Consider the following 19,513-nt stretch of genomic DNA (forward strand, 5'->3'; position numbering starts at 1 on the left):
ATGTGGATGCTTCAGCTGCTTGATGTGAAACCATATAGTGTCCATGTTTCGCACCCGTACAAAAGAGATGAGAGCGCAACAGCTCTGTACACAAGCAGTTTTGTTGACATCCGGATGTTGTGGTGGTTTAAAACTTTGACACACCAGACAGCAAGGCCTGACTTGCTTTGGATATTCATGCGTTGATCTCATTATCCAGTGATCCATCACAGGATATGACACTACCCAGGTATTTAAAGTTCTCCACTACTTTAAGATGAGTGCCTTCAATGGAGATACTTGGGACAGAAGCATTTGATCCAGGTGTAGCTCGATGAAGAACTTCTGTCTTTCCAAGGCTGATAGATAGTCCGAAGAGTTGCGAGGCCTCAGAAAACTTGTTGACAATGTGCTGAAGATCATTTTCAGTGTGAGCCATGAGGGCACAGTCGTTGGCAGAGTGCCTCAAGAAGAAGTTTCTGCACTTAGTCTTTGCATTCAGGTGACGGAGGTCAAAAAGTGAACTATCGGGCCGGTATTTCAAGTATATACCTTGGTCCAGATCTTTCATTGCATGGTTAAGGACGCCTGCAAAGAACAGGTTAAATAGGACAGAGAATGTCCAACAGAGAAAAAGAAATAAAACAGCAAACATCTAAAAGGACTGGAACTTTGCCCAGTGTATCATTTTTGTTTGTACTTTATTTGTCAATATAGACCAGGGATCGACAACCTTTCAGAAGTAGTGTGCCGAATCTTCATTTATTCACTCTAATTTAAGGTTTTGCATGGCAGTAATACATTTTAACGTTTTTAGAAGGTCTCTTTCTATAAGTCTATAATATATAACTAAACTATTGTATGTAAAGTAAAAAAGGCTTTTAACATGTTTAAGAAGCTTCATTTAAAATTAAATTAAAATGCAGAGCCCCACAGACTGGTGGCCAGGACCCGGGCAGTGAGAGTGCCACTGAAAGTCAGCTCGCATGCCGCCTTCGGCACCCATCCCATAGGTTGCCTACCCCTGATTTAGACTGTTAGCTTCTTGCGACAAGGACCTGTTTTCCTCCAGGTTTGTCCAGCATCAAAATGATTGACAGCACTCAATAAAAAGTAGTAAACCATCTTTCCCAAGTGTTCTGAGAGGAAAGAAGGGTCCATATGGGCCTTTTTCATAGAAAGCTTTTTATTATCACTAACTATGGGTTCTGATAATGTCAAAATGCAAATACTGATCTTTGAACCCTGAACTGCCTGCAGCCATTGTGTTCTCTATGATTTAGGGCAACTATAAATGTGATGATGAATCTCAGATTTTATTGAAGACAAAAAAATGTTTCTAATCATTTACAAAACCAATGTAAACTAACCTGGAGTTCAAAGAAAAATATCTGAGTTCCAGTTTTGACAGAGAACAGATAAATGTCCTAACAGAAGAGTACAAGATGGGGTACAGTTGGTGACTGTTACAGACCATCAAACGATACTAGGGAACAGGATTACTAGCTTCTTAAGCAACTATCTATAATATATAGGGGAAAAAAAGTTATGTGATCATGGGGGACTTCAATCTGAGTAACATATGCCGGCAGTCTCATGTTGCTAGCCAGTATGAAAATCTCTCATTGGAATTTCAGAATATTATAGATAACAATTTCTTAACTCAAAGTTTTGAATCAAACAGAGGAATTCTATATTAGACCTCATCTGAACAGATAATCAGGAACTGATCATGAAACTAAAAAAAATTAGTAGTGGCTTAGGTACAAGTATGAAAATTACATTTGTTTTGTGTAAAGAGATTAAAGCCCAAACAAGTTATATATATATTTGGTGCCTTAAAAGGGCCAATTTCACAAAACTGAAAACAAATATGAGTCTCATCATTTGTGAGAAAAATTAATTGGAAAAACGTGAATGATGCTTGGGAATGGTTTAGGAACAATTAGATGCCAAAAAACCCCACAATCCCACAACTAAGAAAGAAGGCCACACTGCTTAAAAGGCCAACCTGGTTTAAACAAGATGTATAGGTAGCTATAATTAAAAATATATATATGTAACAACTGGAAGAAAGGAGATAGTAATGAATATAAATCAGAACCTAGGAACTGCAAAAAATTGATAAGGGAAACAAAAGGACAAAAGGGAGAACTCTACAGCCAGCAGATTTAAGGATAACAACAAGGATTATTTTAAAGTTATATCAGGAACAAAGTGATCCTAATAATGGTATTGGTCCATTACTGGATCGAAATAGTGGAATAGTCAATAAGAAGAACAAGAAGACATATTCAGTAAATATTACTGTTTTATATTTGGGGGAAATCCTGATGTAGTCATATCACATGATAAGACTTTTCCATACCAACAGTACCTTGGATGGATGTTAACAAGTAGCTATTGGTCCATTACTGGATCGAAATAGTGGAATAGTCAATAATAAGAACAAGACGACATATTCAGTAAATATTACTGTTTTATATTTGAGGGAAATCCTGATGTAGTCATATCACATGATAAGACTTTTCCATACCAACAGTACCTTGGATGGATGTTAACAAGTAGCTATTGAAGCTAGACATTTAAAAATCAGCCATTCCAGATAACTTGCATTTGAGAGTTTTAATGAGCTGACCAAATAACTCACTGGATCCTTACTGATGATTTTCAATAAATCCTGGAACATTGGGGAAGTTCCAGAGGACTGGAAGAAAGCTAATCTTGTGCCAATATTTAAAAAGGGTAAACATGATGACCTAGTTAATTAGAGGCCTGTCAGCCTGACATCTATCATGGGGAAAGTAATAGAACAGCTGATGCAGGTGTCAATTAATAAAGAATTAATAGAGGGTAATTCCTGTCTTGCTGGAGCCTGCTGCTGGAGGGAATTTCAGATGGGGCCACCCTATAACATGTCATAAATTTTATTCTATCTTCATCTCAGCTTTCACCTCTTGTATTCTGAAAGTAAGAGTGGTTCTTTGTACGATGACAACTTCTTTAGGAGAGAAGCAGACAATTCATATAAAAGTGAAATCTCTAACAGTTTAAGTAGATTCAGATTTTCACATTCTTTACACTTGGAAAGACATTCTTTCATAGGAAGATGTCACTTGGTCAGCAACAGTGTATGGATCTCCTTGTTGCCAGTCATTTAATCAACCAAACCATTCTTAGCATCTGCAAGTATTATGACATCTGCAGCTATTGACTGTGAAATCTTTGTTTATCTCATATGCATGAAAGACTTCCATAACTCAGCTATGGTGCACCACAAAGACAGACGACAGGGTTGAGCTACTGAGATCATCACTATGATAAATATCTTTCCACTGATTATGTTGTTTGAGATTCTTCAGTGCCAGACATGCTGTGCTCAGAATGTAAATTCAAAGGCAATGCATGATATGCTGTACAAAACTAGATATCTTGAGGCATGTAATGAGATAACATCTATTATCATAAATTACAAAGTGATTTACGCGTAAATGAGGGTTGTCATGAAATTTAATTTTAATGGCTTGATAATCAAGTAAGAAACACAATAATTACCATAACTAAGTTTTTCAATAAATTAAAATCACTGCTGCTGGCAATACATTATTTTTGTTAACATGCATAATACAGCTCCTTTCAAGAGTTCTGTCTGATATATTCTGCTATTTTAATTTTGTAGTAACCACCAAACCACTATGACAAATAAGTTACTATCGATTACATTCATCACATTTCAATGTTCTTACAAAAAAGAGTCCCTCAGTAGTCTCCTGTAGAGTTGAGCAGCAGCATCTCCTACATTAAACAAAACTAATGTAACAGTTAAACAGCATTAGGGGAGGCAGAAAGACTGCAAAATGACACTACTAATGTTATAGCCAAGTGTGGAATTTTCCTGCAGATACAGTGTCACACACTTTAAATGCTAAAGTTAGAATCTAATGTACAAGTGATTTTCTCAAAAAACTTTGCCCAAAACCATATATAATAAAGCTCATATCTCTCATTATCATGAGCTGTATATTCAACTGTAGGTTAGCAAAATACACACACATTATTCTAGTACAACAAACACATTTTAATTAACTGAGGCTACTATACACATCACTCAATCTACCCAGAAGGTCACCAGCATCAATTACTACTCCCTCACACCAGCCACTAATGACGTAAACAATAACTTCCAATGTATATATTAGAGCCAGAAGAAACTCAGCTATTAAAGTTTGATGAGCTGCAAAATGTGTTTTGTGTTCTTTTGCAGCACTTGAGAGTATCCTTCCAATGAATCCAAAACATTATCAACTGAAATTGTAAGCCAAGACACTCTCCTCTGCCGAAGATCCCAACACTTTCATCTATCCAGCAATCCAGGCCCCCCCAACTCACATTTTCTAAAGGAGTCAGCAAGCACAGAACTCTTCAGTAAAACAGTATATTCCAAATGCACCAGGCCATCATAGTAGCAGGACCCACAGAAGCATTTTGAATCCCACAGCTACTCAAAAGGGAAATATGAAGTGCACACCCATGAAGATATCTTGGAGATTTGGGCAAAGGATAAAAGCATATCCCTGCCATCTCCGCAAACACAAAGATGAACAATAAGAACATAAGAATGGCCACAGTAGATCAGACCAATTGTCCACCTAGCCCAGAGTCCTGTCTTCCGAGAGCTGCCAGTACCAGAAGCTTCAAATGAACAGGGTGGTTTATCGAGTGATCCACCCTGTCATCCAATCCCAGCTTGTAGTAGTCAGAGGTTTAGGGAAACCCAGATCATGGAGTTGTGTCCCTGACCATCTTGGCTACTAGACACTGATGCACCTATCCTCCATAAACTTATCTACTTCTTTTTTGAACCCAGTTAGACTTTTGGCCTTCACAACATCCCCTGGCAACATGTTCAACAGGTTGACTGTGTGTTGCATGAAGTAGTACTTCCTTATGTTTGTTTTAAAACTGTTGCCTATTAATTTCACTGTGTGAACTCTGGTTCACATGTTATGTGAAGGGGTAAATAACATTTCATTCATGATTTTATAAACTTCCATCACATCCCCCTTATTATCACTTTTCCAAACTGAATAGTCCCTGTCTTTTAATTTCTCCTCGTATGGAAGCTATTCCAAATCCCTAATCATTTTTGTTGCTCTTCTCTATACCTATTCCAATTTTTATATACTTTTTTTTGAGATGAGGCAAACAGAACTGCATGCAGTATACAAAGTGTGGGCATGCAATGGATTTATATACTGGTGGTATGATATTTTCTGTCTTACCTATCCCTTTCCTAATGGTTCTTAACACTGTTAGCTTTTTTAACTGCTGCTGCACACTGAGCTGATGTTTTCAGAGATCTACGATGACTCCAAGATCTCTTTCTTGAACAGTAACAGCTAATTTAGATCTCATCATTTTGTATGTATAGTTGGGATTACGTTTTCCAGTGTGCATTACTTTGCACTTTGAATTTCATCTGATATTTTCTTGCTCAATCACCCAGTTTTGTGAAATCCCCTTGGTAATTCTTCACACTGCTTTGGACTTAACTATCTTAGGTAATTTTGCATTGTCTGCAAACTTTGACACTTCACTGTTTATGCCCTTTTCCAGCTCATTTATGAATATGTTGAACAGCACTGGTCCCAGTACAGATCCTTAGGGGACCCTGCTATTTTCTTCTCTCCACTGTGAAAACTGACCATTTATTCCAACCCTCTGTTTCCTATCTTTTAGTCACTTACTGATCCATAAGAGAACCTTTCCTCTTATCCCATAACTGCCTACTTGCTTACAAGCCTTTGCTGTAGGACCTTGTCAAAGGCTTTCTGAAAATTCAAGTACATTATATCTACTAGATCACACTTGTCCACATGCTTGCTGTCACCTTCAAAGAATTTGAATAGATTGGTAAAGTATAAATTTCCCTTTACAAAAGCTCTGTTGCCTCTTCCCCAACATGTTTTCTTCATCTACGAGTCTGATAATTGTGTTCTTTACTATAGCTTCAACCAATTTGCCAAGTAATGGCCTATAATTACTAGGATCGCTTCGGAAACCTTTTTTGAAAATCAGTGTTACATTAGTTACACACCAGTCATATAGTACAGAGGCTGATTTAAGCAACAGGTTATATACCACAATTAGTAGTTCTGCAATTTCATATTTGAGTTCCTTCAGAACTCTTCGGTGAATACCCTCTGGTCCTGATGATTTACTACTGATAAATTTATCACTTTGTTCCAAACCCTCTTCTAGTGACACCTCAATCTGGGACCATTCCTCAGGTTTTGTCATCTAAAAAGAATGGCTCAGGTGTGAGAATCTCTCACATCCTCTGCATTGAAGACCAATGGAAAGAATTCATTTAGATTTTCCGCAATGGCCTTGTCTTCTCTGAGTGCTCCTTTAGTGCCTTGATCATCCAGTGGCTGCACTGTTTGGCAGGTTTTCTGCTTCTCATGTACTTACACAAAAATGAACAGCATTTTTTTTTTCTTTTACTAGTTGCTCTTCTAATTCTTTTTGGCCTGCCTAGTTTACTCCTATGGCTATCTAGGCCAGAGGAGAGGGGACACTGCTGGGCTCTGGAGGCTAGGTGGTGCGTGTATCTAGGACTGGGGGGCCCAGTGGCTGGGCTCTGGGGGGGGAGGGGTTGTGGGTGTCTGGCCCCCCAGCTGGGCTCGGGGGGCAAGGAGAGGGAGGAACAGGAACTGGGTTGTCATAGGGATTCTTTTAACTGTACTCCTGGGGAAATTTTTTGTGTGCGCCTGTATTGTTACAGACATATTTGCTGACAAGTATTTTGAAATAAATTACCAAAATAATTGAAACTGGCATGATTATGTACTGTTATTTTGACAAAAAAATTTGCAGAAAGGACAGTTACCTGTTCTGTAACTGGCGTTCTTCGAGATGTGTTGCTCATGTCTATTCCCAGTAGGTGTGCGTACATTATGTTGCAGGATAAGACAATTGTTGCAGTCAGTGTTTTAATGTATTACAGCAGTGGTTGGGAAGGGAGGGAACTGCACACTTTTCTTAAAACACCAGATAAATAAAGCTTTACTACGTTGAATGGAATGATACAAGGAGTGCTTATGCTTTCCACAGCCTATTTCAAACAGCAGTATGTCACAGTGCACAACAGAACTTTTAGTGCATCATAACAGGGTCCACATGACCAGTTAGTGTGGAATGCTAGTACACTGTATATTTATACCCTGGCTGGCCATGCAATATGTCTCTATATAGACAAGCCCTGAAGGAGGGGCTGGAGAGTGAGGGGAATGGGTAGGGATAAAACAAGAGAAATATTAATGATGGGTGACAAAGGAAATAATGGAGATACTGGGGATGAAGAAAGAACAAGGAATTAAAAACTGACTGGAGGTGAACAAGTCAAACACCTAATCAGATATTAACAAAGGGTAGTCCAGAAGACAGGAAAAAGGGGGCAAGTGAGAATCCAGTGGCAAGGCTCTGTTGGGAAGACCAATGCACCCTGTCCCTGAACAGCAAGGAAGATTGAAAAAGGTTAATTTCTGCATTTTTCATAATGGCCTCTGGGTAGTAAAATCAGTCTTCGCACTGAAGGGATTTGGTAATCTTCTCAGGGCCTTCTTAAATGCAACTTAAGTTTGACTAGATGTTCAATTATACTAACTGTAGAACTATGGAGGCAAAGTAGGAGCTGTGCAGTAATGCTTACATTAAAAGTACTTAACTGTGAAACAGAAGATAAATTAATACAAAATACACATAGTAAACTGCAATTTATATCCCACATTACAACATTCAAATATTTTATGCTGGAATTAAAAATCACACTATTGTGATAGGAGCTCATAATATAAAAATGTAAATGTGAAACAAGTTCTTCCTTGATAAATAACCCTACTGGAGGAGTAAAGTACTTGGAAATTTTACATCTGTTATGATACTGGCATTTCAGACTATTTAAATTAAAGTTATTAAACCTGAATACAAATGAAAGGAGCTACTTATTCAAACTTATCGACCCAAAAAACGGTCACTGTGCTGTAGGCCTATTTTTAAAAGGTGTTTATAGTATTTTAGTTAATAGTATTCACAGTCAAGCAGGAAGGGGATATCAAAGGGGGGGTAACAAGGATCAGTTCTGTTCAATATATTCATCAGTGATTTACATAATAGCATAGAGAGTACACTTGTAAAGATACTAAGTTGGCAGAGGCTGCAAGTGCTACGGAGGGTAAAATTAAAATTAAAAATGATCTGGACTATTCAGAAATTGTCTGAAGTAAATAGGATGAAATTCAATGAGGACAAATGCAAAGTATTCCTCTTAGGAAGTAACAATCAGTTGCATACATACAAAATGAGAACTGACTGCCTAGGAAGAAGTACTGCAGAAAGGGATCTGGGGATCAAAGTGGATCACAGCCAAATAGGAGTCAACAGAGTCACATTGTTGCAAAAAAGATAGGTGGGGGGGAGAGACACATTAGACCTCAACTGGAGTATTGTGACCGTTCTGGGCACCGCATTTCCGGAAAGATATGGACAAACTGGAGAATGTCCAGAGAAGAGCAACAAAGAATTAAAAGTCTAGAAAACATGACTTATGAGGGAAGATTGCAAAAATTGGCTCTCTTTAGTCTGGAGAAGAGAAGACAGAAGGGACATGATTACAGTTTTTAAGTACGTAACAGATTCTTAGAAAGAGAAGGGGAAAAAATGTTTTCTTAACCTCTGGAAGACAGGAGAAGAAGCAATGACCTTAAACTGCAGCAAGGGAGGTTTAGGTTGGACATTAGGAAAAACTCCTTAAATGTAAGCGTGGTTAAGCACCGGAATAAATTGCCTAGGGAGGTTGCTGAATCTCCATCTCCAGAGATTTCTAAGAACAGGTTAGACAAACACCTGTCATGGATGGTCTAGATAATACTTAGTCTTTTCATGAGCGCAGGGGATTGGACTAGATGACCTCTGAAGGTCCCTTCCAGTCCTATGATTCTATTACTACTATTTATTATTTTGTACACCCAAATCTGTGCTGGCTCTTCACAAAAGATATACTTCTTATTCCAAAGAGCTTACAGGTTTTTTTAAAATATGACTGAGGTTCAGAAATGATATGGAGAGGATGTGACACAGAAGGGCAAGGGACACAGCAGCACAATCACACATTTACTATTGTTAGACATGGCACATCTTGGTGATTGTTAAAGTTTTTCTTTTTAATTAAACGTAAGGAACACAAGACTGCATATTATTGTCTTATTGAATGCAGAGACCATGGAAGAGTGAATTCTATAATAAACAAATGGCAAAAGTGCAGCTTCAGTTTGAGACAATGAATTTCCTGAATGCTGTGGCTCTGGAGTCACTAAGGCTGACAGTGTCCAGTAATTTCAACACTGGCGTAAGATGATGATTCTTCATATTCAGTTCAGGATTTTGTGGCCAACATGAGGGTTACAGGACTGTCCCAGGTAGCTGCAGACTCAGTTTTGGATCTAGTGTTTGGGTTAGAATTAGAGGGCTGGATAAAGTACTCCACTCATGGAAAATCATTGGCTCCAATGGCTTGAAAATGTAGTACTATTCTCCTGGAGTAGTGAGGAATTTATTTTGATGATCTGCCACTATCAATGGTACTGGAATGCTTCTCTTTTCACCGTTTCATCCTCACAAGAAACCTTGGTTTAACGATGATTTGGGAGAGAAGCAGCAAGGTGTAGGACAGCTAAAGAGCTAATGACAGAAATCCTGGGCCAAAGATGACTTATTCGGACAAACATTTCCTAAGGTCTTGAGGTACAGCTGTGTGCCTTTCGAGAAGAACCATCATTCCATATGTTAGAGAAACTGTTTAATGAAGTTTTCCTTCTTGTGGGGGCTGATTTGACTACCTCTCTCTGAGAGAAAATTTCTGGTTATTTTGCAGAGAAAATTACTTGGATTAAGACTAAGTTGTCCACATCAATGACAGTAAAGCAGGATATTGGGAAGCTGAAAGCCAAAATTCATCTGAGTTTAGAACTATGGTGTTCACTGAGGTTCTGGATGTGATCAGAAAATTCTATTCCACACACTGTTTGGACATAAGGCCTTCTTGGCTGATGAAAGCTTAAAGGGAAGTGCTGGGTCATTTGGAGGCAGACTATTGATCCCACCTTTAAAAAAGAGCAGAATACTGAGAGCTCTTAAGGAAGTAAATGCATATCTTAACTGAAAAAAACATCACTTGATGTTGAGATGCTGGTTGATAACTGACAAGTTTCATCTTCAATTTTTGTTTCAGAGTATGGAGAAGATGGCAATGAAACACCTTTCAGAGAGAGGGAAGGAGCCAGATTCCCCTACCATCAACCCAAGAAAGCTTTTTCTGCCTATATTCCTGAAGTACTCTGTGTAGACTCATTCCTCCAATTCACACCAACTCACCTATCCCCACAACCTGGGAGGAGAAAGGGAGGAAAAGAATATGTAAATTGATGTCTGTTTTGCTAAAGGGACAGTTTGGTGGGAGCTGGATATTTTACCCAGAGAATATAATGTTTAGTTGTATCTGAGGCATAAACTTGTTGAGGGAGCCTCTTGTTAATATTTTGGCATCAAAACACTGATTTTCACTCAATGATGAAATAAATTCACTTCTTATAAATACCACAGAAGAAATGGGGTCTTAGGAAGGATTTGATTGATAGGGTAATGGTCTCAACACTATCTATTAATTGTTTAGGACTGTGTCCACTATGTTCCATGCACTTTCCAGATATTAAAGAAGGATGGTACCTGCCCATAGGAACAAACGGTCTAATAACTGTGAAGTGGACAGGTTAGGAAAGGGGATGGGAATAGCTCTAAGAGCTCCTGCCTAGATAAGTGCCCAAGGAGATGAATGAAGGGAACCGACTACAGAGCTAACCTACTGTAATTGCTCCTGTTTCCTTTTTCTCTGTTTCCATTTTCTTTTGTCTATTTCTCCTTTTCACAGAATGGTTGTTATAGCAGAAGTGAACTGAATGAAGAAAGGTCTATTCTGTGCAAAGATTATATAGAAGTGAATTCAATCTATTTCAATGAATAAAAACTGAGGTTTCAACATCAAAATACACTCTCTTTAAAGTGCATCAAGAGCCAATATATTATAAAAGTTTTAGGAAAACATAGCCAGTCAATCCAACAGTCCATGTCATTTGTACAATGCTGAACTCATTCTTTTACTCCACAAGTAACAATCACCTTGTGCTCTGCAATTAATTTTACTGGAAGAAAACTGCAGACAAAATAAATTACAACAAGAAATTCTTAGCACTCAAAGATGTATCTTCAGAGAAACAAAAACAGACTACAGTCTCTGAAACTGTACAACAATTTAAAAAAATGAATAGCTCACAAACGTTGAGAGGATAAAGCTCTAGCAGTATCTTTTTAATGCCAAAAGCACTTACCGCTGACATTCCCCCGCATGCAGAACTAGGTCTTCATTGTTTTTAACACTAACCGTCAGCTCATGTTCAGTTGAATTGAAGACATCAAGGAGTAGATGGCATTGTCGGGTGCTGTTTGGAAACGAAAAAAATTAGTACCGTAGCTTTAGTAACACAGAGTATTTGAATTACGTATATTATGGAATCTAAAATTATATTTACTCTCATCTATTCCAATTATAGTATCTTAATTTTTTTCTCTAAAACTAACTGATTAAACCTTGTTGAAATTTAAAAAGAGCATGCATAGTTGAACAAGAGCAGAATTTAATTATACTTATGATCCGCACGTGTCTGCATCACCTATTAGGTGGGATCACTTCTAAGTATCCTCAAAAGTACCAAGTACAATCCAGCACCACCTTTATTAGCAGACTACTGCCATTAAATAATGAATTTTTTTGTCAATTCTTAGAATGCTCATTTAGGACAGTTTTAATATATACAACTTGGTTGACAAAGTCCTTTTAAGACCTAAACTACTAAGATCAGTGGTGTTTCAGAGAAAATGAAGCAAGACAGCAGAATCAGCTGGAAACAAGGAGGAAAGCCAACAGCATTTTATAAACCCACCCAATTTTCTACAAACCACTAGCAAATACTTCATGAACAACTGATTTGGAGACCAAACTGGGAACCATTTATCTAGAACACACCCTGCAGCATTGTTCATTATTGTACATTTACTAGAGTTTTGTTCAGCTGAGTTCTTAAAAGGCTTAAGAAATAGCACTTCAACATTTAACTTTTGATCTTCACTGAAAAATTAGTCCCTGCAGGCTGCAAACTATTTTTGTTGCTCTTTTCTCTGAACCCTCTGCAAGTTGTCTCTGTGTCTAGTAATTAGGGGTCCAAAACTTGCCCTGTTTGTAGAAGCTTTAGTTATTTTCATTTTTAAAACTGTCACTTTGAAGTATTTACATGAACATAATATGAAATTTCTTCATAACAGAAACATTAGGCTTAATTTCAGTCTGTAAATGAAAACCTTAACTGCTTGAGAAAGATAGAAGGGACGTAATGAAAACACTAGGTCTACACTACAACCTTACATGGGTATAACTACATCACTCAGGGGTATGGACTTTCCAAGCCTGAGCGATGTAGTTATATCAACGAAACCTCCATAGCTACCACCTCTCACAGAGGTAGATTAACTACACTGACAGAAACAGCTCTCCCCCCACTGGCATAGTGGCGTCTTCACTAAAGTGCTATGGTAGCACAGCTGCACTGTTGCAGCTTTTTAAATGTAGACCAGCCCTAAGATTCTTGTTATGTCTACTATGACTAATGAGAGAAAAAATATTATATACTTGTTTAGAATTCTAAGGATGAAGGGGAATGGATGGACTTTTGACATTACCAAGGATCAATCTGGAGTGATGGACAGCTGCGGTCCCCACAATTCCCCAGTTTGGGGTGCCGTTTACACTGTTTCACTGTGAGACCAACCATTCCTGATCTACTCTCACACAGCCACCAGTATGTAAATCACTCCCAGCTATACTGTACGAGAGCTATAGCCAGTCACTATTGAATTACACTGTAGGGCAACATCAGCAAACTCCCAATTCCAGACATTCCCGGAGAAATATCTGTCTTGTACCACCCAGAAGCCTCCTGCACAATACAAGCTCATATAAAGTTCATCATTTCATTAACAGAAAATGATATGCATAAATCTTGTTACCCCAAATGGAGTTTCCCAAACACTTCAATCCAAACAAACTGGTTTAGAATAAATAACAAAACAAATTTATTAATGACAAAAGATTTTAAGGTGACAACAAGTACTGAGGCATATAAGTCAGAATTGGTTACAAGGAAATAAAAGGTGAAAGGCAACCAACACCTCACTTAACAAGCTAAGTGAATACAAAGCAAAAGGTCTCTCTTGCCACATGTTCCAACAGTCTTACTGCTTGAACCTCTTTCATTCAGGATCTCCCTCCCCTTCTCTAGTGCAATGCTGCTTCCTTTGTTCTTCAGGGGTTGATGCTGCCATGGGTAGAGAGCAAGGGTGAGATGATTTGGGACACATGTCCTTTCCTCTTACAGCCCTTTCTTTTGTGCAAGAATCATGTCCAGCTGATGTTCAGGAGACAGAAAAATTGCATGGTCAGGACCATTAAGCTACTTTGTCAAAATGTAGATCTTTTGCCCATACCCTCTCTGCTGCTGAAGAGTGGCCACTTAATCAGGTGATGGTGCATTTGAGCTTGTTGACACCTGGCTGAGGCCTTAGCTAGCCCTTTGTCTCTGGGGAACTTGTTTGTCACTGCCCTTCAGAACCTGTCCTGGCAATATCATACAGTGGAATCCTGTCTCTTTGCATACAATGTTGCCACACATTTTACCAGGACAACAATGATCAGCAAATCATAAGTTTTTAAAAGGATACCATACACAGTATACTTTATACAAAATTTAGCATAATCTTGTAAAAGGGGTGAACATGGGGAACAGGAGTCATTGGTGATTGAAGGGAATGGCTAGTGGGTAAAATTGACCTTCACTGGTCTTTGAAAAGATAAGAGTGGGTGGAACTGTCAAGGGGGAATGGGATTGGTTGACAGAAATTTCTGGAAGGCAGGTGGGGCATCTAACATAATTCTATATAAATAGGGCCCTACCAAATTCACAGCCATGAAAAAAGCATCATAGACCATGAAATATGGTCTTCCCCCATGAAATCTAGTCTTGTGTACTTTTACCCTATACTATACTGATTTCACGGGGGAGACCAGCTTCTCTCAAATTGGGGGTTCTGACCCAAAAGGAAGTTGTGGGGGGGGTCGCAAAGTTATTTTAGGGGGGGTCTCAGCATTGCTACCCTTACCATACCATGCAATCTGCTGCCTTCAGAGCTGGATAGCCAGAGAGTGGTGGCTGTTAGGTTAGGGATGCATTAACAGGAGTGCTGTAAACAAGACACGAGAAGTCATTCTTCTGCTCTACTCTGCGCTGGTTAGGCCTCAACTGGAGTAGTGTGTCCAGTTCTGGGCACCGCATTTAGAAAGATAGTGGGAGAAATTGGAGAGGATCAGGACAAGAGCAACAAGAAGATTAAAGGATATTGAGAACATGACCTATGAAGCGAAGGCTGAAAGGAACTCATTTAGTTTATTGGAAAGCGAAGACTGAGAGGGACATGATTATTACAGTTTCCAGGTATCTAAGCGGTGTCAGGTCGGAATGGAGGACCAGAAACTCGTGTTCACCTTCGCCTCTATGATTAGAACAAAGAAGCATGGCGCTTAATCCGGGCACGGGAGATTTTTAGGTTGGACATTAGGAAAAGTTCGCACTCTAAACTCTCAGTGCGACATGTACTGACCTCATTTTCGCGGCACTTACGAGAAATTTGCCTTATCTAGGAGGTGATTGTTGGAATCTCCATCTCTGGAGATATTTAAGAGTAGGTTAGATAAATGTCTATCTGGGATGGTCTAGTCAGTATTTGGTCCTGCCATGAGGGCAGGGGACTGGGCTCGATGACCTCTCAAGGTCCCTTCCAGTTCTAGAGTCTATGAATCTATGAATCTATATACTGAAACACCACAAAAGAAATTCCTTAAGTAATGAAGTAAACTGAAATACCAAAAACAGTAATTTTTCCCTCCAAAAAGAAGTGTTATAGGGTCTCACACCTTATACAAGGAAAGAGGTTTTGGAAGTTAGAGTGGGAATGAACACTGCTAGCATGCAGGAAACAGGGTCAGCTTTTTACTCTTCACAAAAAGTAGTTCAGTATACTTTCTTTATGTATTCTGTATAGTGCTGTATTAACCATTGACTGATCGTCTTTGATTAAATAATTCCATTTGAGCTTGTTACTTTGACTTCTCACATTGTTATTATTGTTATTAAATTCAAAAATGCAACACCTCCATACAGTTGGTGGGGGAGGGGGGTTCAGTCAAGTCAATCACTTGTTCCCCCAGTGGCCAGTGCAGCTAAAGGCTAAAACGGCCAGCTCCCAGAGGTAAATGAGACTAACTGAGATACCTGGACAAATTATTAAATAATTTGTATGCACCTAAAGGATAACAGTGTGATAAGCAATAAGCAACATGGATTTGTCAAGAACAAATCATGACAAGCCAACCTATTTTCCTTCTTTGAGTGGAAACTGGCTACTCTGCTAGGAGCAATCAGGATGAAGCCCGTGTGACTCGTTGCCCTGAACAGGACATGGTCACATGGAAAAGCTGAACCAATGGAATGAGACAAGGAAGAAAGGAGTCTCAGACGCCATTAACAATTCTTTCAGACATCTGCAGTGACATAAATTACAGCTGCAATATCTTTACTGGTAGAACAGTGTACAAGCACATCAGAGTGATCATCCCATCAGGGATGCAATGTAGGAATGCAGAGCTGGGCGCTCTGCAAGACACCACTGACCTGTTGTGCCACTCAATGGGAGCACCTGCCAGGGGGGACTAGTCCTCCCCACCAGCACAAGAGAGACAGGCAGGCAAAAGTTAAGAGCTGCTCCTAAACGCTCTGTTTCCCAAAGCCTTCGGGCTTCAGGCATGTTGCCTATGTGTTCCTGTGTTCGGTTCTCTTGCTGTAAGTCAGTCAATCAATTCTATAATAGGGACTGTTCCCAGTATCAGTTAGTTGGTCCAGTTACTCTCACACTAATGTACTCGTCTCCTGCTTTTTTATGGGCTGATGCCATTCATTTTAACCCTCTGTCACTTTTACAGTCACTATCACCAGTTTTATTTTAGCTACTGCAATCTGTACTCTTGATGAGCAGAACCGTGGGATAACATGAAAGGTGCTTTATGAAATAAAATTAGTACTTTTGACATTATAACTGCACTGATCAAAATCCTTTTACTTTATTACTCATTCTTGCAAAATATAGGATTTTCAGTTCTGTGTGTTGTCCTAGTAAACTACGGGAAGCACAACTTTTTTTTCTTAACTTAGGGAAGCTAACTATGACAAAGTTTGAGAAACCCTGGGTTAGCCAAATACCTGCCTTGGATGGTCTAGATATACCAAGGAGGGGCTGAATTAGATGACTTAAGATACCTTCCAGCATACATTTCTAAGATTAAATATGGACTCAAGCTTGTGAAAGAATAGTAGATGTAAACTGGCATTTTAATTAGCCTTTTCAATGTCATGTACCGGATGTGTTAGCACATACATAAGAAAGAGAGAGTGAGAGTAGACAGTAAGTTCACATTTTAGTTGGCAATTTGAACCCTCAAATTAAATCTGGTGGAAATGTTATCACTATCTTACGCAGTGTTGCTGTAGCCCTGTCGGTCCCAGGATGCTAGAGAGACAAGGTGGGTGAGGTAATATCTTTCATTATACCAACTGTTGGTGAGAGAGAAGTTGGTCCAATTAAAGATCTCTAATGTATCTTGCATCATTATCTTAAGTATTCCTAAGGCACCAACCACCTTGGTATCTAAGACATCATACAGGAAAGATCATTTCCCAAATTTAAGTCTATTTGAAACACAAGGGAACTGAGGAAAAAGTCTGTATGGCATTTTTCCAGTTGATCACTTGGGTAGCATTGTTCTCTCATAAGAACATAAGAATGACCATACTGGGTCAGACCAAAGGTCCATCTAGCCCAGTATCCTGTTTTCTGACAGTGGCCAATGGCAGGTGCCCCAGAGGGAAAGAACAGAACAGGTAATCATCAAGTGATCCATCCCATCACCCATTCCCAGCTTCTGGCAAACAGAGGATAGGGACACCATCCCTGCCCATCCTGGCTAATAGCCACTGATGGACCTATCTTGCATGAATTTATCTAGTTCTTTTTTGAACCATGTTATAGTCTTAGCCTTCACAAATCCTCTGGCAAGGAGTTCCACAGGTAGACTGTGCACTGTGTGAAAAAATACTTCCTTTTGTTTGTTTTAAATCTGTTGCCTGTAATTTAGTGACCTATAGTTCTTGTGTTATGAGAAGGAGTAAATAACACTTCCTTATTTACTTTCTCCACACCAGTCATGATTTTATATACCTCTATCATATCCCCCCTTAGTCGTCTCTTTTCCAAGCTGAAAAATCCCAATCTTATTAATCTCTCCTCCTATGGCAGCCGTTCCATATCCCTAATTATTTTTCTTGCCCTTTTTCTGAACTTTTTCCAATTACAATACAGATGGGGCGATCACATGTGCATGAAGTATTCAAGATGTGGGCGTACCATGGATTTATATAGAGGAAATATGACATTTTCTGTCTTATCTATCCCTTTCTTAATGATCCCCAACATTCTGTTCACTTTGACTGCCACTGCACATTCAGAAAAACTATCCACAATGCCTCCAAAATCTCTTTGTCGAGTGATAACAGCCAATTTAGACCCCGTCATTTTATATGTATAGTTCGGATGTTTTCCAATGTGCATTACTTAGCATTTATCAACACTGCATTTCGTCTGCCATTTTATTGATCAGTGACCCAGTTCTGAGAGATCCTTTTGTATCTCTTCGCAATCTGCCTAGGACTTATCTTGAGAAATTTTGTAACAACTCTCTCAACAACAACTAAAGGTAACTGATAAGTAAGTGGGGAACATCATCTCTTAGTAAATTTAAAAAAATATTGTGGGGTTTCAATGTGCAGGTCACATTGTTAACTTTAATAAGAAGATGCATTTCCCAGCTACATTTAATTTCCTCAGGAATACTTTGATGGCATAGTTTTGGAACTCATGGAAACTAGACCAATAGTATTTTATGTTGTGAACTGCCAACTGAAAATCTGAAGCTACAAAAGCATAGCCTGTCTCATAAAAACTAAATAAAAGCAGTTTAACATCTCATATAAAAACTAAGCAACGAAATCTGATACAAGTTCAAGGCAAATTAATTTAAAAAGTTAAATAAGGAGAGAAAGTGTAAGTGCAAACTTTGACTTGTAATTTACAGCATTTAAGTATTTGGATTCAGCAGCGAAAAGATCAATACATCAAGAAAAAGTGTGTTTTATTTAATGAGAAACATTTATTCACAGGTGTTTTGAAAATGATAAATTTCTACTATTTTTCTTCACTTTAAAATGTAATATAGTATGATAAACGACGTGGCTTGGTGCTGGAAATCAATATTATGAAGCACAAGAGAAACAGCTATGTTGATGACCAAAACCATTAGCACAGAATAAACACAGAGACATGATGAGCACATGAAAATAATAAATTGCTTTTATGAACATGCAGTCAACTCACGTATGTAAAAATAAAGGGATAATAAGAATCTTTCGGCAGCGGCTGCAGGAAAAAAAGTTGCACAGAAAGATTTAAATATGTATATTATTTTTGGCCCTTTTTGAGCAAAGCACTTATGCATCAGCTTAGTTACTACAGCCCGTGCTGAAGTACATCCCCGTTCAGCAATCACTTGAGTACACGCTTAGCGTCCATTGACTTTACATGCAGATGTGCATGCAGAACACACATGGACTAAAGCTAATGAATATAGTTAAGCATATGCTGAAGTGCTTTGCTGAATTGGAACTATCCAGCACCTGCTACTATGCAGAAAAAGTATACGTAGGAACATAATTGGACTCCATGGAAGCCTTAACTACAAATCAAGTCAGCACTATAATAAAAGGGTTCTTTTAGGGTAAAATATTTGCTATATGCAGTAAAACACTGACAACAGAATGACAATTAAGGAATAGGAAAGTCTTATTTTAGGATAAGGAAAATGGTCATTACCTAACACAAAGAATAATAAATTTGTGAGTTTCTCAATACTACATTGTTAAACATAATAATCACCTAGAGATCAGAAAATAAAGAACTAACTTTAGACCCTAATGAGTGTTGGGAAAGTGGTTATGGTACCTAGCATTTAGAGGAGGTGACTTGTAGTTGGCTGAGCTCCTAGCTTTGCCTCAGACTCGCTCCATGACTGCGGGTCAGTCATTTCAAAGAACTTTAATTCCGTGGAATTTTTGTAAAACAGTGTCAATGTTTTGCTGAGTATTTACAGAGTCCCGAAAGTAAACACCCCCACAACTGGATTACACAATCCCCGAAGTATATACCC

General features: G+C 38.7%; 1 protein-coding gene across 2 annotated transcripts in view; it reads right to left on the reverse strand.

Moving 5' to 3' along the window:
• The window catches only part of TRAPPC9 (trafficking protein particle complex subunit 9), a 908,789-nt gene that overhangs the window by 530,937 nt on the left and 358,339 nt on the right, over positions 1-19,513 (reverse strand). For both annotated transcript variants that reach the window (XM_075063274.1, XM_075063275.1), the window contains exon 19: positions 11,424-11,534. In XM_075063274.1, the coding sequence (XP_074919375.1) occupies positions 11,424-11,534 (111 nt within the window). The remainder of the gene's footprint in view (positions 1-11,423; positions 11,535-19,513) is intronic.

This window comes from Chelonoidis abingdonii, chromosome 2, assembly GCF_003597395.2.
Source record: "Chelonoidis abingdonii isolate Lonesome George chromosome 2, CheloAbing_2.0, whole genome shotgun sequence".
In the NCBI taxonomy this organism is placed as follows: Eukaryota; Metazoa; Chordata; order Testudines; family Testudinidae; genus Chelonoidis; species Chelonoidis abingdonii.